The sequence below is a fragment of the Oryx dammah genome, unplaced genomic scaffold, assembly GCF_014754425.2.
Source record: "Oryx dammah isolate SB20612 unplaced genomic scaffold, SCBI_Odam_1.1 HiC_scaffold_23, whole genome shotgun sequence".
NCBI lineage: Eukaryota > Metazoa > Chordata > Mammalia > Artiodactyla > Bovidae > Oryx > Oryx dammah.
The window spans coordinates 31,700,088-31,720,514 of NW_024070207.1; the positions used below are offsets into that span (position 1 = coordinate 31,700,088).

A 20,427-nucleotide genomic window follows, 5' to 3' on the forward strand; every position below is an offset into this window, starting at 1 on the left:
GTGGGCACTGGCGGAAAGTTTTAAGGGGAGACATATGGACCAAATGATTGCCTGGCAGAATTCTGCAGTATTTGTACTAGTAACTAGTGAGAAGCTAAGAAATCACTTTGTTGAATTCAGCATGAAATAAGAACATATGTTAAAGGGAATGTGGCTAAAGAAACAGAATAGGGGACAGAATCAAGGGATAGTATAGAGGATGAACATAGCAGACATAACAGGATCCGAATCTACAGATGTGATAAAGTATACCTTGTCTGTTTGAGGTTTTTAAGACCACTACAGAAAACTAAAGTGAATTTAAATAGACTACTACTCGTGAGGTAAATGACCGGTTCTAAAGAAAAATAGGTCAATTTCTCTTCATTCAAAAACCAACAAAATATAAATGTAAGAAATAAGGTAACGATCACTACGTCCAGCATTAAAACATGTACCACATTATGTTACAAATACAAAGCTTTCAAACTAAAAAACTTAATTAAAATCATCAGATCTTCCCCCTTCATACCAGTCATCTAAATACTGCTTATATGCCATTTCTTTTGGAGCCAAAGCTAATAAGGACTTATAAAACTCTCATACAGATTCCAGTAAAAACAAAGTATTTGAAAATTAAACTGCAGGTTTTTTTTAGCATTGGACATTTATTCATTCAATGAACATTTAACTTAGTACTTTTTTAATGTGCCAAGCACTAACAGGAAATGAAAGCAGTCCCTATTAAGAGGTACAAATTATTAAGTATAAAATAAGATACAAGGATATATTGTATAACACAGGGAAATGCCAATATTTTATAATAACTCTAAATGGAATAAAACCTTAAAAACTGTGAATCACTAAACTGTATACCTGAAACATAATACTGTACATCAACTATACTTTTCAATTTAAAAAAGAGAAAGAAAGAGGTCCCTGCCCTTAAGGAGCTCACAGTCTAGAGAAAGGGACAAATTCATAAACAAATTACAATACAATGTGGTAAGTGCTATAAGAAATAGGAATATACATAGTGTTATGGGAGCATAGATGACACCACAGCTTCATATAAGGTGACACCTGAGCTTGTCCTTTTATGATGATTTTACCAGCTGTCAGGGAATAAGATATGATACTAAAATGTAGGCAGGGGCCATATTTAGAAGATCTTGCATGCCATGAGCTAAGGAGTTTGAACTATATCTTGCAGGCAATGGGGATCCATAGAATGGTTTTAAGGAAGAGAGCTACATGATCAGATTTTTATTCTAGAATAGCAATTCTTGATGGCAACGTGAATGATGGAGTGGTGGTGAGGGGAGTGAGGGAAGGGATTTGGTGAGAGGATAAATAGATCTGAGGGAAGAACATGAATTAGAAAGCTAATGCAATAGTTCAGGTGAGAGATGAGGGCCTGAACTAAGGTGGGGATCAATTAAGATGTAACAAAACTGAATTTTTAGCTATAGTTCTGTGTACCAAAATAAACAAGGATTCAGAGTTAAATTTTTCCAACAGATCAACCTAATATCAGTCCTTTACCTAACTAGTTAATATTTAACTTCAGAAGTTTTTTTTTTTTTCTGTTGGAAAGACCAATTTTTAGCTCCTTGATTATTTCAGCTTAGTTACTCTAGAGAGTTCGCTGAAATTTTTAGATAAGGCACACAATAAAATGTCAATGAATTAGTGAACTTCCTAGACTCAGACAATAAGGCACTCTCACTTACATGGCATGCTGAAGATTAGTTCGCAGTTTAACATAGCTCATTGCTGCTCTCTCCTGCTGTTGCCTTGCTTCCTCTTGTTGTCTTTGAGCTAACATCCATGTTACCTGCGTGCTTCAAGGAGAATTTTATTCTTCTTTTAACTTAACTTTTTTCTATGTAATTAATAAAGTTATAGTACAGAAAATGATCAAATGTACTTACTTATAATCAAGAGGAGTTTGATGATGTTCAGTCTGCATTGGATAGACACTCATGAAACTATCCTCAGGTCGTAATCTTTTCGGCTCTCTCATAATCGTTGAGGTGAGTTGTGGTGTCTGCATCATAACTGGGGTGTGAAGGGTTTGCTCTCTGCTTAGCCACATACTGTCGCTACTACTGCTTTCTTCAGCTGAGAAAGAAAAGTAATAGCAATGAAGTTCAGTCACTAATTTTGACTGTAATAGCAATGAAGTTCAGTCACTAATTTTGACTAAGTGTTAGTCGCTCAGTCATGTCCGACTCTATGCGACCTCATGGACTATAGTCCACTTGGCTCCTCTGTCCATGGGATTTCCCAGGCAAGAATACTGGAGTGGGTAGCCATTCCCTTCTCCAGGGGATCTTCCTGATCCAGGGATCGAACCTAGGGCTCCTGCACTGCAGGCAGATTCCTTACCATCTGAACCACCAGGGAAATGTCTAATACAACCTGTGCAGGTCAACAAACATCTGCTTCTTTACACATCCTAGAGCTTGGAACAGAGGGATACAAAGGTATGTAAGATGCAGTCCCTGCCATGCCCTGACAGTCCAGTTGTGGAAAAAGAAAGTGAAAGAAAGTGAAAGTTGCTCAATCATGTCTAACTCTTTGTGACCCCATGGAGTGTAGTCTGCTAGGCCCCTCTGTCCATGGAATTCTCCAGGCAAGAATACTGGAGTGGGTGGCCATTCCCTTCTCCAGGGGACCTCCCCAACCCAGGGATTGAACCCAGGTCTCCTGCATTGCAGGAGGATTCTTGAACCATCTAAGTCACCAGGGTAGCCCAAGAATACCGGAGTAGGTAGCTTATCCCTTTCCAGGGGATATTCCCAACTCAGAAATCAAACCGGGGTCTCCTGCATTGCAGGCAGATTATTTACCAGCTGAGCTACCAGGGAAGCCCTGGTAAAGAAAATACAGGCAATTACAACACAGTGTGCATGCACGCTCAGTAGCTTCAGTCATGTCCAACTTTTTGCAACCCCATGGACTATAGTCTGCCAGGCTCCTCTGTCCATGGGATTCCCCAGGCAAGAATACTGGAGTAGGTTGCCATGCTCTCCCTCCAGGGGATCTTCCTGACCCAGGGATCGAACCTGTGTCTCCTGCATTGCAAGCAGATTCTTTACTGCTGAGCCACTGGGGAAACACAGTGTGGTAAGTGCTAAAAGAGGGAAGCACAGGGAGAATGGGAACAATGAAAAAGATCAGAGCCCAGCTACCCAAAAGTTACTTCTGACTAGAGTGGATATTATGTGAACTGTGACATCTCCAAGAAATGGGGAGAACCTAAGCAAAAGCACTGGGGCATGAAACAACAATGACTGAATCATACTAATTTGCTGATTATTTTAAGAGTTTAGTACTCCTGGAGTAGATGGCAAAAGGTAAGGCTGAATAAAGAGGCAGGAATCAACTTATGCAAAGTTTTATGAGCTATGCTAAGGTGACAGGAGCTACTACTAAAGGTTTTATGGAAGCAATGTGGTGAGTTACATGTCTTAGACAAAGTATATGGTGGTGATGTGGAGGACAGACTTAAGAATATGAAGACTAGCGAGAGAGCTGGCCACTGAGGAGGCTATGTTAGACCAGGTGAGTTAAGAGGTTTAGATAAGAAAAACTTTTTAAAATTTAGTGATATTCAGTAGACACATCTTTTGATTTGATAACTTTTCTATCTAAAAAAAGGAAAATTTAACTTCTTATTAAGCCCAAGTATTTTAACTGGTCAGGGATACTGTGTAAGAGAGATTTCTCCACAGACTGGGATGTTGGTACTATATGACCAATCAAGTCGAAATCTAAGGCTGTGTAAGTTACAAGTTTATGCTTTGTGTTACTGGACAAAAAAATACTAAAACCATTAATCCATGTGGCAATTTAAAACCATGGCTCCTAGGAAAATAAGTTTAAAAAAATAAAGCCCCCAAATCTCTGACACTTGTCACATTAACAGGTAGGTGGGGGATGATGTCCCATTCCCTTGAATCTGTGCCCTGTGATTGCTAGGTCCACAGAACATGATGGAAACTATGCTATGCCAGTTTGCTGGCCTTAGAAAATGGCAGTGTCCAGAGTTGTCTCTTGAGACACTTGTTCTTGAAGCCGAGTCACACACTGTGAGGAAGCCAAATAGTCACATAGAAAGGTCACATGTTAAGGTGTTCTGGCAGACAATCTAGCTGAGGTCCCAGCTGACAGCCAGCATCAGATACATCTAGAAGTGAAGATATCTCCCTATGATTCCAGTCCCAGCCTTGGAGTATTTATTCCTAGTGAAAGTACCAGACATTATGTCCAGGTTATATCATTAAGTTTTGGGGGTAGTTTGTTACTCAGGAATAATAGCTGGAACAAATTTTGACAACTATACTCATTTGTTTAAAGTATCTTAAAGAAAGGAAATGAAGAACCAATCCTGGAGTACTAAGAGTCCAAGAGATTCAAGCATCATAATATATTCTTAACTCTAAGATTATAGACAGCAACTTGTATTTCTATCAAGTTCTTTATGATTAATAATCTCTTCATAGAAATTCCGAAGTTGGAACCTCTCTGAATCCGCTGCACCACTTAAACTCGATGATCTGATCTCTTAGGTAATGATTAGTTCTAAAATACTGAGTCCATATCCATATACATAGAGTATAGGGCAGTGAATTAAAAGTAGATGCTCTATGGGGTAGGAGGGAGATTTAAGAGGGAGGGGATGTGTGTATATCTTAAATAAATTTAATACAGAAAAAAAAAGTAGATGCTCTAGAGTGAGATTGCCTGGCTCTGCTACTTAGTGTGACCTAAGTTAATCAACTTCTCTGTACTAGTTTCCCACGTGTGAAAAATAAGAATGTACCTAAAGAATTTTAAGAATCAAATTCATATATGCAAAATGCTTAAAAGAGTACATTTTACACGTAACTGGAACAAACAGTGTGCATTTAACAACACATACCTTGAATTTAAAAAGGAAGTGACCTATGGGAAACATAAAGGACAAACATAAAGGAAATAAACTATATGCTTACTGAGTGCGAGCTGCATGCCTTCAACCACTTTCCGTTTCCCTGTAGATGGTTTGGATTTTTTACTCCGCACAGTTGACCCCCGACTACTAATTCCACTAATGACTGACATGGTGTCATCATCACCACCAGCTAGCAGAGAATTTCGGTATGACATTAGGGGAAGCCACACGTCTTCTCTTCGGAGTGACATCTGAAAGGTCATGAACTTTTCCAAGTAAACATACCTTAAAAAGGAGTAGAAACCATTAGCTTTGATACATTAAATTGCCATACCTTTCTTTTTCTTTTTGCTTATTCCTACATCTTAAGGCTTACACATTATATGGAACACACAATGAGTAACTAGAGTTAAATAAAAAGTAAATGAGAATGAAAATAATGGTCGATGGATCTACATTCCCTTAAAGCATCCCACTAACAACTGCAGGATATTAGTGTTATCTTTCTCAAAATGTCTCTGTTCTATCCTAACTTTACAGGTCCCCTCTGTTAGAAGAACAAATCTGAGTCATATTTTTGAAAAGAGGATTGGATTTAAAGATTATACAACTTGAGTTCTAGTCCCAGTTCTACCAACCCCTAGCCATGTGAGTGTGGGTATATTACTTCACTACTTATTCTAAGCCTCATCAGTACAGTGATGAACAATTCTGTCTCTATGAAGATTCTCACAATAAAGGAAATAATTCACAGCATTTTGGCTTATTATTTGTTGAGCACCTATGTCTCAGGCAATGGGGACAGATGCAAAGGTAAATCTAATATGGCCCCCACCTGCAAAATATTTTCAGCGTAATAGAAGTCATACATCCACCCCTGGATCCAAGTATCACAAGGATTCCATGACTTACATATAAAATAGCAACTAAAAATCAACTAACATTTGTGTGACTACACTACTGTGTGCTAGGCGTTTTCCTCTTGGGCTCTTTAACTTTATTCTTATAATCTTGTGAGGGAGATATTCTCCCCATATCATAGATAAGGAGAGAAAGGATAGGAGATCTTCCTGATCCAAGGATCGAACCTGTGTCTCCCACACTGCAGGAAGATTCTTTACCGCTGAGCCACTGGGGAAGCCCTACATATGGTAGTACAGTACTCCTCAAAGTGTGGTCTGTAAGCTGGCTATCAGTCAGAGCACCATTAACCATCTGACAAGATGTGCAGCCTGAGCCAAAACCTACTTACTAGCAGAGATTTACAACTATGTATCCACCACACAGTCTAACAGAACATTCCAGATAAGTAGCCCTCTCTGATGCTATTGCCTTTTTTCCTCTTTCCAGCCACAGAGGTTGCCATTAACCTGAACTTGTTTTTGTCCCTATTTATAATGTTTTAATACTTATTTGTCTGAAAACACAGCACCATTTTGTACTTAGCTTTCTGCACACAACATTTTAATTTAAAATCTAACCATTTTGGAAGACTGGTATCAGCTAACACTATGGTGATAATCACTTTCCAATATGTATATCAAATCAATATGTTGCACACCTCAAACTTACACAGTGTTATATATCAACTATATCTCAATGAAGTCAGAAAAACAATTCTGAAAAGATGAATGAGATCTCAGGGTCTAATATGTAACATGGTGGTTATGGTTGATGATACTATGTAAATATATAATACTATATAACTGAAATATGCTAAAGGAGTAGAGCTTGAGTGTTCTGATCAAAAAAAGAGTAAACAATGTGAGGTGATAAATACGTTAATTAACTTGATTATGGGAATCCTTAGACAATGTATATGAAATCATGCTATATACTTTCAATATATTACAAATTCATTTGCCAATTACAGCTCAATAAACTTGAAAAAATTTTTAAAGTAGATCAATTGGATTGTGTGAATCTTTTCAATTCCAATTCAGTCAAATGAACTAAGAATAAGTCATTTATGACATCTGGAGAAGGGAAAGGCTACCCACTCCAGTATTCTGGCCTGGAGAATTCCATGAACTATATAGTCCATGGGGTCGCAAAGAGTCAGACACAACTGAATTACTTTCATATATGACATCTAAGACTACTAGAAATTTGAACAATTAGATGGACTTTTAATAAAATTAAGGATTTATATTTACTTAAAAATATCTAACAATTTTGACCACTGTATAGTATTTCATTGTATATTAATCTATTGATCTCATTTTCTAGTTGATAGATATTGAGTTTTGTGCTTTCCCCTATTCAAACAATGCAACAGTCATTTTTTTTTTCTTTTTGGCCATAAATATGGGAGACCTGGGTTTGATCCCTGGGTTGGGAAGATCCCTGAAGGAGGGGATGGCAACCCACTCCAGTATTCATGTCTGGAAAATCTCATGGACAGAGGAGCTGCAGACCATGGGGTCACAAAGAGTTGGACACAACTGAGCAACTAAGCATATTAGCACATGTGGGATCTTAGTTCCCTGACAAGGGACAGAACCTGTGACCCCTGCACTGGAAGCAAGATTCTTAACCACTGGACCACCAGGGAAGTCCCCAACAGTCAAATCATTTATAGTTCTCCTTACATATATGTGTAAGAGTTCCTCTCACCTATCTACCTTTGAATAGCATTACTGGATCATGAGGTAGGGAGAATCTTAAACTTTACTACATACTACCAGATATCTCCAAAGTGGTCTTGTACCAGCAATGTATAAGTCTCTATTGCTCCACATCCTTGGCACTATCAGACATCTTAAAGTTGTGCTAATCTACTAGGTGAGAAATCATTTTTTTTGTTTTTAATTTTTATTTCTCTAATTAATAGTATCAATGCAATTTTTTTTTGGCCTACTATCACACAGCTTGTGGGACCTTAGTTTTCCAGGCAGGGATTAAATCCAGGCCCTCAGCAGTGATTGCACAGAATCTAACCACTGGACTACCAATTCCTCACTGCAATTTTAAATTGGGATCAATTTATATATAATAAAGTGCACAGAAAATAAAAGTTGGACCACCTCTGTAAATGAATGCAGTTATGTAACCCATACACCTATCAAGATATAGGATATCCCCTTTCCCATTCAGTCTTTCCAACTTCAACAAGTACCACTATGGTGAGTTCTATCAATATAGATTAGTTTTGTCTGCTTTAGAATTTCATATAAGATCTATATAATCTTTAAATGCAAAATACTGGTGGGCTTTAAGAAGACATTACTTATACTATAAGTTATTCATATTCTTCTGTCTTTTTATACCTCAAAGCCCAGGGTTGGGAGGTCTGGGAGGGAGGGATGAAAGAAGATTCTGAGACTTTAATTCCACTTGTTGGTCTCTCTTAGAATATAAGCCATCATTTTAGAAGACCAAACCATAAAAGTATTCTGTTTAAATGGCCTGTTGAGAACAGGACTTGTAGTTAAAGTACGAAGATAAAAGAGGGAGACTTCTACTTTCCAGTGTAGTCACAGCTCAGGACACAAAGACACAGATGGATCAGCAATATTATTGTCTGCTAAATGTTTCTTCCTTAGTTAGGCTGAGCAAAGAACCCAAATAGGAATACAGAAAGCATTCCAGTTACACCTTTAAAGATACAGCTACACTGTAAAAAGAACTCATAGAATTAAAATATAATATTATGCATAAAATATAGTTATAATCTTTAAATTATAAAATTTCTGAAGCATAAAGTTTTTGTGCATTAATGAAATCCTACAAATCTGAAAGAGAAACCAATTATAACAAATCTTTAAGAATTCCAAAGCAAAATTAAATAGAGTATTTCTAGTAAATACATACACTGTTCTTTTGTCTTGTCGGAGTAGTTTAGAAGAAAATTCACTAAGAATATCAAGAAATGCCAAATTTAAAGGTGGATGGCTCTCTCCTTGTGGATTAGGTTCTTTAAAAGCAAATTCTATGCCATCTCTGCAACAAAAACAAAAAAGACAAATATTTAAATAACTACAATAGAAAATTTAATAACCTAGAAAATTTCTCTATATACTTTCACTCCACTACAAAAGATGCTTTCTTTCTCATGTGTTTAATCTGAGGAAGAGGGACAATAATGAGTCTATAGAGAATGATCAAATATATTTACATTTTATGACACTGTTATTTTGTTTTGGGTGGATTTTTTTTTATTGGGGGTGGGGGTGGGGGTGGGCATGCTACGCTAATTGGAGATCTTAGTTGCTCTCACCCTAGCAGTGAAAGTGCTAAACACTGGACTTCCCAGGAACTCTGAACTGTTACTTTCTCTGAAACAAAACAGACACACACAGACAGACACACACCCTAGCTGGTTCTTTAAAACAAAACAGACACAGACACAGACACTTCCCCTCCCCCACACTGGTCTTTATTACAAATGTGATCTGGCATAGCTACATTCTTTCCTCAGTTTTCTTTTCCATAAAAAACAATCCAAATCCTTTCACATAATGATCAGTACATTTTCTGTATATTTTAAGACATAAAGGAGATCAACTATAAAATCAACTTAAAATAATGATTACAGACTATTTGTAATGACTCACTAAAAAGTAAAGTTCAAAAATTATACTCAACTCAGGGCCAATTTTACCTGTATTTATTTAACAATAAATACCTCTATTAAGACAACTACCCAACATTACACATATATGAAGTAAATAATATATAACTTCTCAGAATAATTACTGCATATGTGGTCCTTAAGTATTACCTAAAATTCACAACCAAAGTATTAAAAGGCACAAAAAGAAATCTGAGACTTTCAGAGCCAAGTGAAAAAGTGGGAGTAAATTAAAGTTGAGGAAAGCATAGGACTAACTTAAAGAGCAGAATAATTTCTGAAAGGAGACATTTAACACTTTCATAACTAAGTAAACAATAGAAATTTTAAAAAGACACAAAACAGAGAGCTTTCAATGAAACAGAGCCCAAGCCTCTAGTTTTTTCCAAAGGCAAGGCTCTTTATCCACAATAAAGACATAAAGGGTATTGATATCCACATACTGGTTATGTTAGAGATCTAAAATATACTCATATATAAAAGTATAATTGATCACTAAATTACATGCCTAAAATAAAATCAGACTTTTTCCAATTTTGATAAGGCAAAGAAAACATGCAGATAAAATAAAGATTGTGGCTCAAAATAAGAGAAAAGGTAATAAAAGAGAACAGAAACTTGAAACAAAGGAATCAAATTCTTCTACCTAGCCATGAGATCATGACAAAACTGCTAGAAGAGATTTTATTATACCTAACAAATATATGTTTTCTTCACATAATTCATAAAGATTTTGTATGGCTTTAATTAAAGCAAAGACTTTTCTACAAAAGGTGTTTTAGTCCCAATTCATGTTTTAACAGAGACAGCACTGTAACTGGTTCTTAAGAAAGGAAACATATTACAGATTTGCAAACAAGTAATAAGGCAGCAACTGAATTTGGTTATTCTAAACAAAAAAGCAATATACAAAAAACCCGCATGATTAAAACCCAGAGAAGCTGAATAAAATTTGGAAATTACTTGTGTAGCATAGCAATGGCCTCTCTAGTTTTCAATTGATCGAGTCCAAAAGTTAAAGCAAAACGTCGAGCAAGTTCTTTAATGCCGCTAAAAGTTGAGGATGACCTATCAAAATTATAGCCATTTTCCTGTATCATTTCATTAAAAAGCTGTTTGGAAAGAAAGAAAGAAAGAAAGTATGTTAAAGTTTTTAATAATTATGGATTATTACTGATTTTGAAATATATCATATTTTATATTTAACATATTTCTATAAATAAGGCATTATACTTTATTCTAAAGCATGGATTTTTAAAAACATGATACAAATGACCAAAATTGCAGCACTTCACATATTCAAACTAGAGGTAATTACTGACATTAGAAACTTCTTAGATTAGTTATGACAGAGTTTTTTTCTGTCACTATTAATTGGATAATAGCATATAAAAATATAAACCAACTAAATTATTAGGCAACTATGTTCTTATTGACATTTAAATGATGGATCAAAAAGTAAGCAAAACAAAATATAATTTTTTCAACTATCAAACTGCCAAGATTTTTAACAGATAATGGCTACTACTCAAGAATACAGTGCATTCCTATAGTAGTTATGGCTACTACTCAAGATAGCAGGTAGGAGTTTGCAGTATGACTCAGGAACTCAAACCAGGCTCTGTGACAACCTAGAGGGGTGGGAATGGGGCGGGAGGTGAGAGGGAGGTTCAAGAGGAAGGGCTGGCTGATGCATGTTGATATATGGCAGAAACCAATACAATATTGCAATTATCCTTCATTAAAAATAAACAAATTTAAAAAAAAGAATACAGTGCAATGGGCACTGATCTAGGAACATAAACTGAGATAACCTTTCTTTCTACACAGCAATCTGGCAATGTGTAGCAAAAGCTTTAGAATTTTCATGCTCTTTGACTAAGCAATTGTTATTATCAGACCCTATCCAAAAAGAATAACAGTAATATTTGTGTGCAATACACAGGTACAAAAATGTTTGTTTTAGTGCTATTTATAATGGAAAGAATTGTACACTCCCAATACAGGGGGCACAGATTTCATCCCTGCTAGGGGAACTAAGATCCCACATGCCACACAGAGCAGCCAAAAAAGAGCAGAGGGAAGTATTTAATGGCATGAAAAAGTTTAGGATTTATTAATATGAAAAATTAAGGTTATTAAGACAGTGCACATTTTTTATTTTGTAAAATAAGATTTAACACAGGCATTAAAAAGATTTTAGAAAGATGATTAAAAATGAAAACACTGTCAAGTAAAAAAAATTAAAGATAAGGTATATTTTTTCTAGTTTTCCTAAAATACTTTCTAAACTTTCTACAGCTATTATTTTAAAACAAAATAAAAGTTATTTAAATGCAGCCTTTAAAATCTTTTAATAAAGAATATCAAATATGCAAATGAAGCTAAGAACTTTCACATCTATGTTTCTAAAAAGCCAAGAAACTTTATCAAAGTGAAATGGGTTTGGTTATGATTTACATGCATTTGGTCTCAACAGACCAAAGTATACTAAGCAAATGATTTTTGCCTATTTAAACTTGCCATGCCACTGCCAAAATGAAAATGACTGGTGTATTTTCACTATGATTGATAAGTGCTCATTAAAATTACATGTGCGAATGGGTAAAGAATAAAGCAAAATTCACCTGAAACTTACCAAAGCAAGTTAACCACGGCTAACATTTTGGTGATTATTTTTTCCAAATAGACACAGTGAAAGTGAAAGTCACTCAGTTAAGTCTGACTCTTTGTGACTCCATGGACTATACAGTCCATGGAATTCTCCAGGCCAGAATACTGGAGTGGGTAGCCTTTCCCTTCTCCAGGGACACAGAGACAGGCACAATTTTATAGTGATGCTATACTGTAATCTTTTTATTTTATTCTCAAATACGGTAGAGATCTTAAGTTGATACCAACTTATGCTAATTTTAAGTGCTACCCAATAGCCACTGTGGAGATGTACTACACAATATATTCATCTAATATCCTATTGATGGACAGTTGGATTATTTCTAATTTCTTGGTATTATAAATAACATTGCAATGTACAATCTTGTATATTCATTTTTGCAAACTTATCCTATTACCACTGTAGACAAAATTCTAAAAGTAGAATTGTTGCCTCAATGACATACACATTATAAATTGTGACATGTATTGGCAAACTGCCTACCAGGAAGGTTGAGCCAATATATACTGCTGACAGAACCTGTTTCTCCCATATCTTAGGCAGCTGTAGGTTTTGCCAATCTTGCCAGTCTAGAGGCAAAAAATGATCTCACTTGCTCAATGTTTACTAGTGAGATTGTGTATTTTCCATTTCTACTTTTACGAACTATTTACTGTGCCCTTTTGCCCAGTTTTTGACTGTTACCTTGAACCAGTAAGTGCTTATTATGTTAGCCTAATCATGGTACTCATGTCTTACCTGTTGCAAACTGAGAATAAGGGTCTTTGCACACTGAATTTTGTCTATTTGTCTTGTTTTACTCATTGTTTCTTTGATGATATCACCATAGTCATTATAATACTAGAAAAGAAATTTGAATAAGTTAGGGCTTTGTCTCTTAAAACTATTGGACAATAAGACTAATTTTAGGTTAGGCACATAAACATATTACAAGAATATATTTGGCTAAAATTATGACTTCAAAGACACATAAGAATGTTACTGAAACTTTATTACGATCTTTAAGCACAATCTCTAACATCGGTAAATTCAGAAATATCAGACAGTTAAGATCTAATTCACATTAAGTTCTAGAGTTGATTTTAAGGAGGTATAGTGTATAAAAATAATTAAGTATTCAGATTTTCAGAACTATTAGGTTGGTGCAAAAGTAACTGCAGTTTTGCACTTTTGAACTTTGCTGTTTGATATTAGAATACACTCTTAAATAAATGTGGTTGCTATGTATCATTTTAATGCACATTTCTCAGTTTGTGTTTTTTTGCCAATGAGTTATTACTTGCCATTTATTTTACATTTATTTTAGAGTAGGGAAATGATGTTAAGACAAAAAGCAAAGTCAAGTGATTTTCTTGAGTTCAAAATGAGTCATGAAGCAGCAGAGACAAGTCGCATCATCAACAATGCATTTTGCCTAGGACTGCAAACAAACATACAGTACAGTGGTAGTTCAAGAGGTTTTGCAAAGACAAGAGCCTAGAAGATGAGGAGCGCAGTGGCCGGCCTTGAGAAGTTGACAACAACCAATTGAGAGCCATCATCGAAGCTGATCCTTTTACAACTACCCAAGAAGCGGCCCAACAACTCAACGTCGACCATTCTACGGTCATTTGCATTTAAAGCAAACTGGAAAGGTGAAACAGCTCGACAAGTGGGTGCCTCATGAGCTAACTGAAAATCAAAAAAATCATCGTTTTGAAGTGTCAAGTGTCTATTGTCTTCTCTTATTCTACACAACAACAACAAACCAATTCTTGATCAGATTGTGACATACAATCAAAAGTGTGAGACAAACAGCGACAACCAGCTCAGTGGCTGGACTGAGACACTCCGAAGCACTTGTGAAAGCCAAACTCGCACCAAAAAAAAGGTCACAGTCACTGTTTGGTGGTGTGTGGCCAGTCTGATCCACTACAGCTTTCTGAATCCTGGCAAAACCATTACATCTGAGAAGTATGCTCAGCAATTGATGAGATGCACTGAAAACTGCACTGCCTGTAACCGGCACTGATCAACAGGAAGGACCCAATTCTTCTCCATGATAATGCCTTGACCCCATGTCACACAACCAACACTTCAAAAATTGAACACATAAAAAAAAATTTGAATGAATTGGGCTATGAAGTTTTGCCTCATCTACCATATTCGCCTGACCTCTTGCCAACTGACTACCAAGCATCTCGATTTTTGGCAGGAAAAACGCTTCCACAACCAGCAGGAGGCAGAAAATGCTTTCCAAGAGTTCATCAAATCCCAAAGCATGGATTTCTATGCTACAGGAATAAACAAACTTATTTCTCATTGGCAAAAACGTGTTGACTCTAATGGCTCTTACTTTGATTAATATATGTTTGAGCCTAGTTATAATGATTTAAAATTCATGGTCCGAATCCGCAATTACTTTTTCACCAACCTAATATTAAGTCAATGAATATTATCATAGTTACTTTCATAACTTATTCATTACAATTGGCATGTATTTCATGAGCAGTTTCCAAATTTATTAATTTCCATATAGAAACTAAGTCTGTTAACAACATTTAAAAGAAAAGTTACTGTGAAGTGAAGTTGCTCAGTCGTGTCCGACTCTTTGTGACCCCATGGACTGTAGCCTGCCAGGCTCCTCCATCCATGGGATTTTCCAGGCAAGAATACCAGAGTGGGTTGCCATTTCCTTCTCCCGGGGATCTTCCCGATCCAGGGATTGAATCCGGGTCTCCTGCATTACAGGCAGACCAGACTCTATTGTCTAAGCCACCAGGGAATTTCCAAAGTTACTGTATGTGGCATTTAAATCACACTGCACATGATTTTTTTTTCTAATTTAAGATTTTACATAACTACCAGAGATAACAGGATAACCACGCCCCTACGTGACTAACAGAATTGACTTTAATCTAGAATACCTATGTCTAAAAGTTTAAAACTTGCAAAGTGACTTCAAACACTACCAGTTAAAAAAAAAATCTAACAAGTATCATGCCAAATAAGTTTCAAAGTACTTTATTAATGCTTCTATCACATAGGAAACTATTCCAAAGAAGAATTAACTAGGTTTTGATATATGTATTACATATTTTATTCTATAAGATCAAAGGCTTAAAAAATTTTACATTTATAATTAGATTTTACTTGAAAAGGATTACAGGAAAATTATCATGCTGTATTTAGTCACATTCTGTTAGTACAATCAGTAATATCCTTTCTACTACTACTTACAAGTTAAAGAATCTCACATATATTTATGATGCTTGTGAATAACCTACTGTGAATCTAAGCAGATTTTCAGAGCTTAAGAAACTTTAACTATCACAGTGCAACAGATAAAGAAAGGCAGGATACAAAAGGTAGTAAGTTACTCAAGGTCACAAGCTGCATAGTAACCAAGTTGAAACTATATTATCTAATTCTCTGACTCCTAAAACATTTTTTTATGTTACATCAAGGAGGGGAGTGACACCATTCTGTTGTTTTAAATTAAATCACAAATGCAATTTCCATTAGTGACAGTTAATCTATGACTAGCTGTTTGCAATATTCCAAACACAAATGAACTCAAACCCAAAATGTCCACTGATAGAGGAGTGGAGGTATGAGAAAATGTTACTGAAAATGTTAAATATTTTAAGAGATTTCTTTTACACTACAAAAGTAACTTAACTATTAAAAAATTCAATGGTAACCAAACATAAAAACAATATAAAAATATCTTATTATCTACTTTTCAATTTTACCTTCATATACTGCTTGAAGATATCTGCAGCTGTATTCATCTCCACCACAGTATATACAATTAGCTTACAAAATGCTGCAAGTAAATTTCTCCTTTTATGCAGAGCTTCAATTTTACTGGCTTCATCCTCCTGCTGACCATCTGGGGGAAAAAGTTTCAAACTTTAATGCCATCTGTATTTTATTTCAGCCATATATATATATATATATATATATATAACTTTATTTTTATTTTGGAGAATGTGAAAAATAAAGAAAAAATTTAAATAAAATAAAAATTATAACCACTCAATAGCTTCCTGAATGACCAGCCCATTTATTCCAATAGAAAAAATTTTTGTGATGTCAAATCAGAAGGCTGTTTGATGAACATGGAACAGGAACAAGAGGGCTGAGTCAAAGGAACTGATGCTTAATGAAGTCAGGCTAAGCTTGCCTAACATACAAGCATGTCTAACCCATTGATCTATTTCCCTAATAGGATAGTTTGACAATGAGACCGGCATATTCACTATCTGTGGGGTAAGGCTTTTCTTCCCTAGGCACAGACAACCTTAGAAATTGTCCGATCCCTTCTAAAAATGACCCCACCTCACCTAGAGCCCAATTTCCATTGACAGATACTTCCTTTATACATATTACAGATATTCAGTTAGACTGGCCGAGAAATCATTCTTTTTAAGGGAACTTCACATATTTCTCCTCTGATTAATTATGTGAGATCTTGATATTTGATATTTATCAAAGGGACAAAATTATTTCCAAATTCATAGTTGAGAAAGCCAGATTACAGACGCCAAGTACTGCCAAAGGATTTTCAATTTGATCCTGTAAATAAAATTGTGATGATGCCTTTTACATAAAAAGCTATGCAAAGAATTTTCCTCTTGACAAACTTTATAAATGAAATTACTTATATCAAAAATATTATGTATAAAATAAGAACTCTTTCTAAGAAAGTATTTACTTCACCCTGTCTCTGATAATCCTTGATAACTGCTCGTAAATAAAAACCAAAGGTTGAGACTAGGAATTTAAGATAGACCATCCAAAAAGATTGTGTTATCAAACTTGCCTATTCCAGAATGCCAAAGTCATTTTCTTAGAAACCTAAAATGTACTGTTTATTCTCTTTAAAGAGTACATTGAACATAAAAGCTAACTTTTTCTTAATGACTCTGTGATTATAAGTGGATTTCTATACAATATTGTTCCAATCATTGTTTGGTACTGCTCTCAGGAACTGGAGGGATATAAGACTTACTCCCCCTACAGACTAAGTTACTTAGATATTGAGTTTTTTTTGAGTCCTTTTGAAAGTTTTCTTCACTTCTTATCAAAAATTAGCTACTTTTTTTCTCCTGTAGGGATTAAAGAATGTTAGAGAAGTATCTAATGCACTGGGCCTTTCATAGATGTCAGCTGCCATTATTATTATATGTTGTCAGCGCCTCTAGAAGCATTCCCTATTTTACCCTCCCCTTCTAATCTGATGTGGGCTAACAAATCAAATAACCATGGGTCTACAATATCAGGGGTTAGATGAGTATGAAAAGCAATGGAAATGATCATATGTTGCTGGTGGGAGGATAAAAGAATAAAACTACTCTGGAGAATAATTTGGCAACATGTGGTAAAGTTTAAAATGCACATAGACTATATACTCTAGCAATTCCACTCAGGTATACACAAGCACACCTCAGAGATATTGCAGGTTTGATTAGACCACCATGAAGTGAATACCACACTAAGATGAGTCACCTGAATTTTTTGGTTTCCTAGTTCATATAAAAGTTATGTTTATACTATACTAAGTCTTACAAGTATTTAATAGCATTATGTCTAAAACATGTATGTACCTCAATTTAAAAACACTTCAATGCTAATCATCATATAAGCTTTCATGTAAATTGCAATACTAACAACAAAGATCACTGATCACAAATCACCATGATAAATAATGGAAAATTTTGAAATGTGCAAAAATTGCCAAAATATGACATAGAAACATGAAGTGAACAAATGTTGTTGGAAAAATGGCATCCACAGACTTACCTGATACAAAGTTGTCACAAGCCTTCAATTTGTAAAACTACACATTATCTATGAAAGTGCAATAAAAGGAGGTATGCCTGTACACTAGAAAAGCATCTGCACATGTGCTCAGGAGATAATTATAAGAACATTTTTGCAATATTATTTATAATAGAAGAAAAAATGGAAAAAAAACTAGATGTTCATCAATATGAAAATGGATAACGTGGTTAATTCATATCACACAACATTCAGCAGTGAGGATGAATAAACTATAACCACACTGATAAATTTCAAAAATAATGTTAATTCAAAAAACCAAGGTGTAAATTAAATGTTCAACTCGATACCATTTATGTGGAAGCTAGCAACAGAAAATAAACTATATATTCTTAAAAGACACATAAACTCTTGGTAAAATAGAATTAAAATGCAAAGGTACAATAAACACCAAATTCAAGATAGCAGTTATTTCTAGGGAAAAACAATAATGGGATTGGGGAGGGATATAAACAAGGGCTTCTTTTTTATCTATGCTTTATTCCTTTAAAAAATCTGAAACAAGGCAAAATTTAACAAATGCTGGTGGTTGGTCTACATAAATGTGTTATATTTTCTTCTTTTCCATAGAACTAGGATACATTTCATTTTTAAAGTGTAAATAGAAAAACACAGTCCAAGGAGGTAAAGCAGAGTGTAATTCCAGGAATTTCCCAGAAAATTCAGGAGTATTGGCAAGCTTATTCTCATTCCTGTTTCCTATGGTCTAAATGAATTTGAGGTAGTCTGCAACTAACAAAAGGGTCATAGACAAAAACTGATTTTATATCAGTGTTTGGAATATATGTTTATTGATAGAAGTTTTAAAAACTCCAACTCATCTTTTAGGATCCATTTCAGATGTTAGCCTGTTTCAATGGTGTTTTGACTCTGACAGAATAGTAAGAACTTTCTCTAAATGTCCATAACATTTTGTACATGTCTCTACTACTTATCAAGTTATGTAATAATTATTTGCTTTTAGAAATGTCTTTTCTACTTGAATTCTTAAAAGACTATATCTCATTTTTAAAAAATATTCACAGCATCTTAGTATACTACCTGCTGACTAATAAATATCAAATGAATGTCAAAAATAAAGTATAACTAAACCAAGAGCTAAAAGTGAACAGTGGAAAATTCTAGGTATATAAACTTTAGTACATGGATTTTTGATTATCTGTTTTGCCTATTTTGATTTCTCAATCCTGTTCAAGTTAAGTTTGTGATACTTGAGAACAAAATATTGATGTTATATAGCCTTCGGGCTTAACTTCAAATTAAAAACAAACCCAGAAAGAAGTCACCAAATATTATCTGTTTTTCCACGATTTCTTGTTCAAGTAAGGCATGGTGGTGGTGGTGGTGGTTTAGTCTCCAAGTTGTGTCCGACTCTTACAACCCCATGGACTATATAGCCCGCCAGGCTCCTCTGTCCAAGGGATTCTTCAGGCAAGAATACTGGAGTGGGTTGCCATTTCCTTCTCCAGGGGATATTCCCCACCCAGGAAACAAACCCGGGTCTCCTGCACTGCAGGCAGATTCTTTACCAACTGAGCTATGAAGGAAGCCCAAGTAAGGCATCTGTGTATGCAATCAGAGTACAAAGAGTAACAATACTGAGGTTCTTCTGACTGTTTACCTGTAACATTCTGTATTGCCCCACACTTTAACGGAAAAACAATGCTATGAAAGTATACAACAAAAATGTCACTTTAACATTTTTTTTTCTGCTCTAGTTACTTGAATATTGGCATTACCAATAATTAAGGGGAAAATGAAGTAAATTTTATTGATTACCTACCTACATGCCCAGGCACTACACTAGTCACTTTGCACAATGTAATTAACTCATACAGTTCTGTAGGTAGCTACAAATTAGAAAAACAAACTCACAACTAGTGAGAAACGATATTTCATTGTCTTTATGTTACAAGAAATGAATACAAAATGCAGTGGAAAATGTACCTGCCTTTCATGTTTAAGAATAAAATATGAAATAGTAGTAAAATATGAAATAGTAGTATAACATTTTATACTGTTGCTAAATTTGATTTATGGCAGATATACAAATTTAACAAAAAGATGGCAATAAAATTACCTGCACTGTTATTGTCATCATCTTGTTCAATGAAGACATGATCCAGAATAAAGCTGAGCAACTCAGACTGCAATGAAGAATCAGGGGTGTAAACTAATGGCTCTAACATGTCACGCCCTCCTGACATAATCTGATGGCTGAAGATCATCAAAATATCACACAGAATAGTGAAGGCCTATTATAAAAAAAAAGGGGGGGGGGACAGCATGCCATAAACCAAAGTTTTTCACAAACTGCCACAAATAACTTACATATTTAACATGGAAATAAAATCCAACTCTCTGCATTTGAAACTCAGTAAAGCAATGGCTATTAAGACCTTCCTAAGACTTTAAGAGTGAAATTTTTGGAAC

General features: G+C 35.1%; 1 protein-coding gene across 3 annotated transcripts in view; it reads right to left on the reverse strand.

Annotated features, from left to right (window-relative positions):
* The window catches only part of STAG2 (stromal antigen 2), a 131,601-nt gene that overhangs the window by 9,307 nt on the left and 101,867 nt on the right, over positions 1-20,427 (reverse strand). For 2 of the 3 annotated variants that reach the window (XM_040265208.1, XM_040265209.1), the window contains exons 24-31: positions 20,075-20,249; positions 15,903-16,042; positions 12,907-13,008; positions 10,458-10,606; positions 8,735-8,863; positions 4,983-5,206; positions 1,914-2,103; positions 1,713-1,823 (exon numbers count right to left, since the gene is read on the reverse strand). In XM_040265208.1, the coding sequence (XP_040121142.1) occupies positions 1,713-1,823; positions 1,914-2,103; positions 4,983-5,206; positions 8,735-8,863; positions 10,458-10,606; positions 12,907-13,008; positions 15,903-16,042; positions 20,075-20,249 (1,220 nt within the window). The remainder of the gene's footprint in view (positions 1-1,712; positions 1,824-1,913; positions 2,104-4,982; positions 5,207-8,734; positions 8,864-10,457; positions 10,607-12,906; positions 13,009-15,902; positions 16,043-20,074; positions 20,250-20,427) is intronic. The other variant, XM_040265210.1, reaches the window with a different exon arrangement.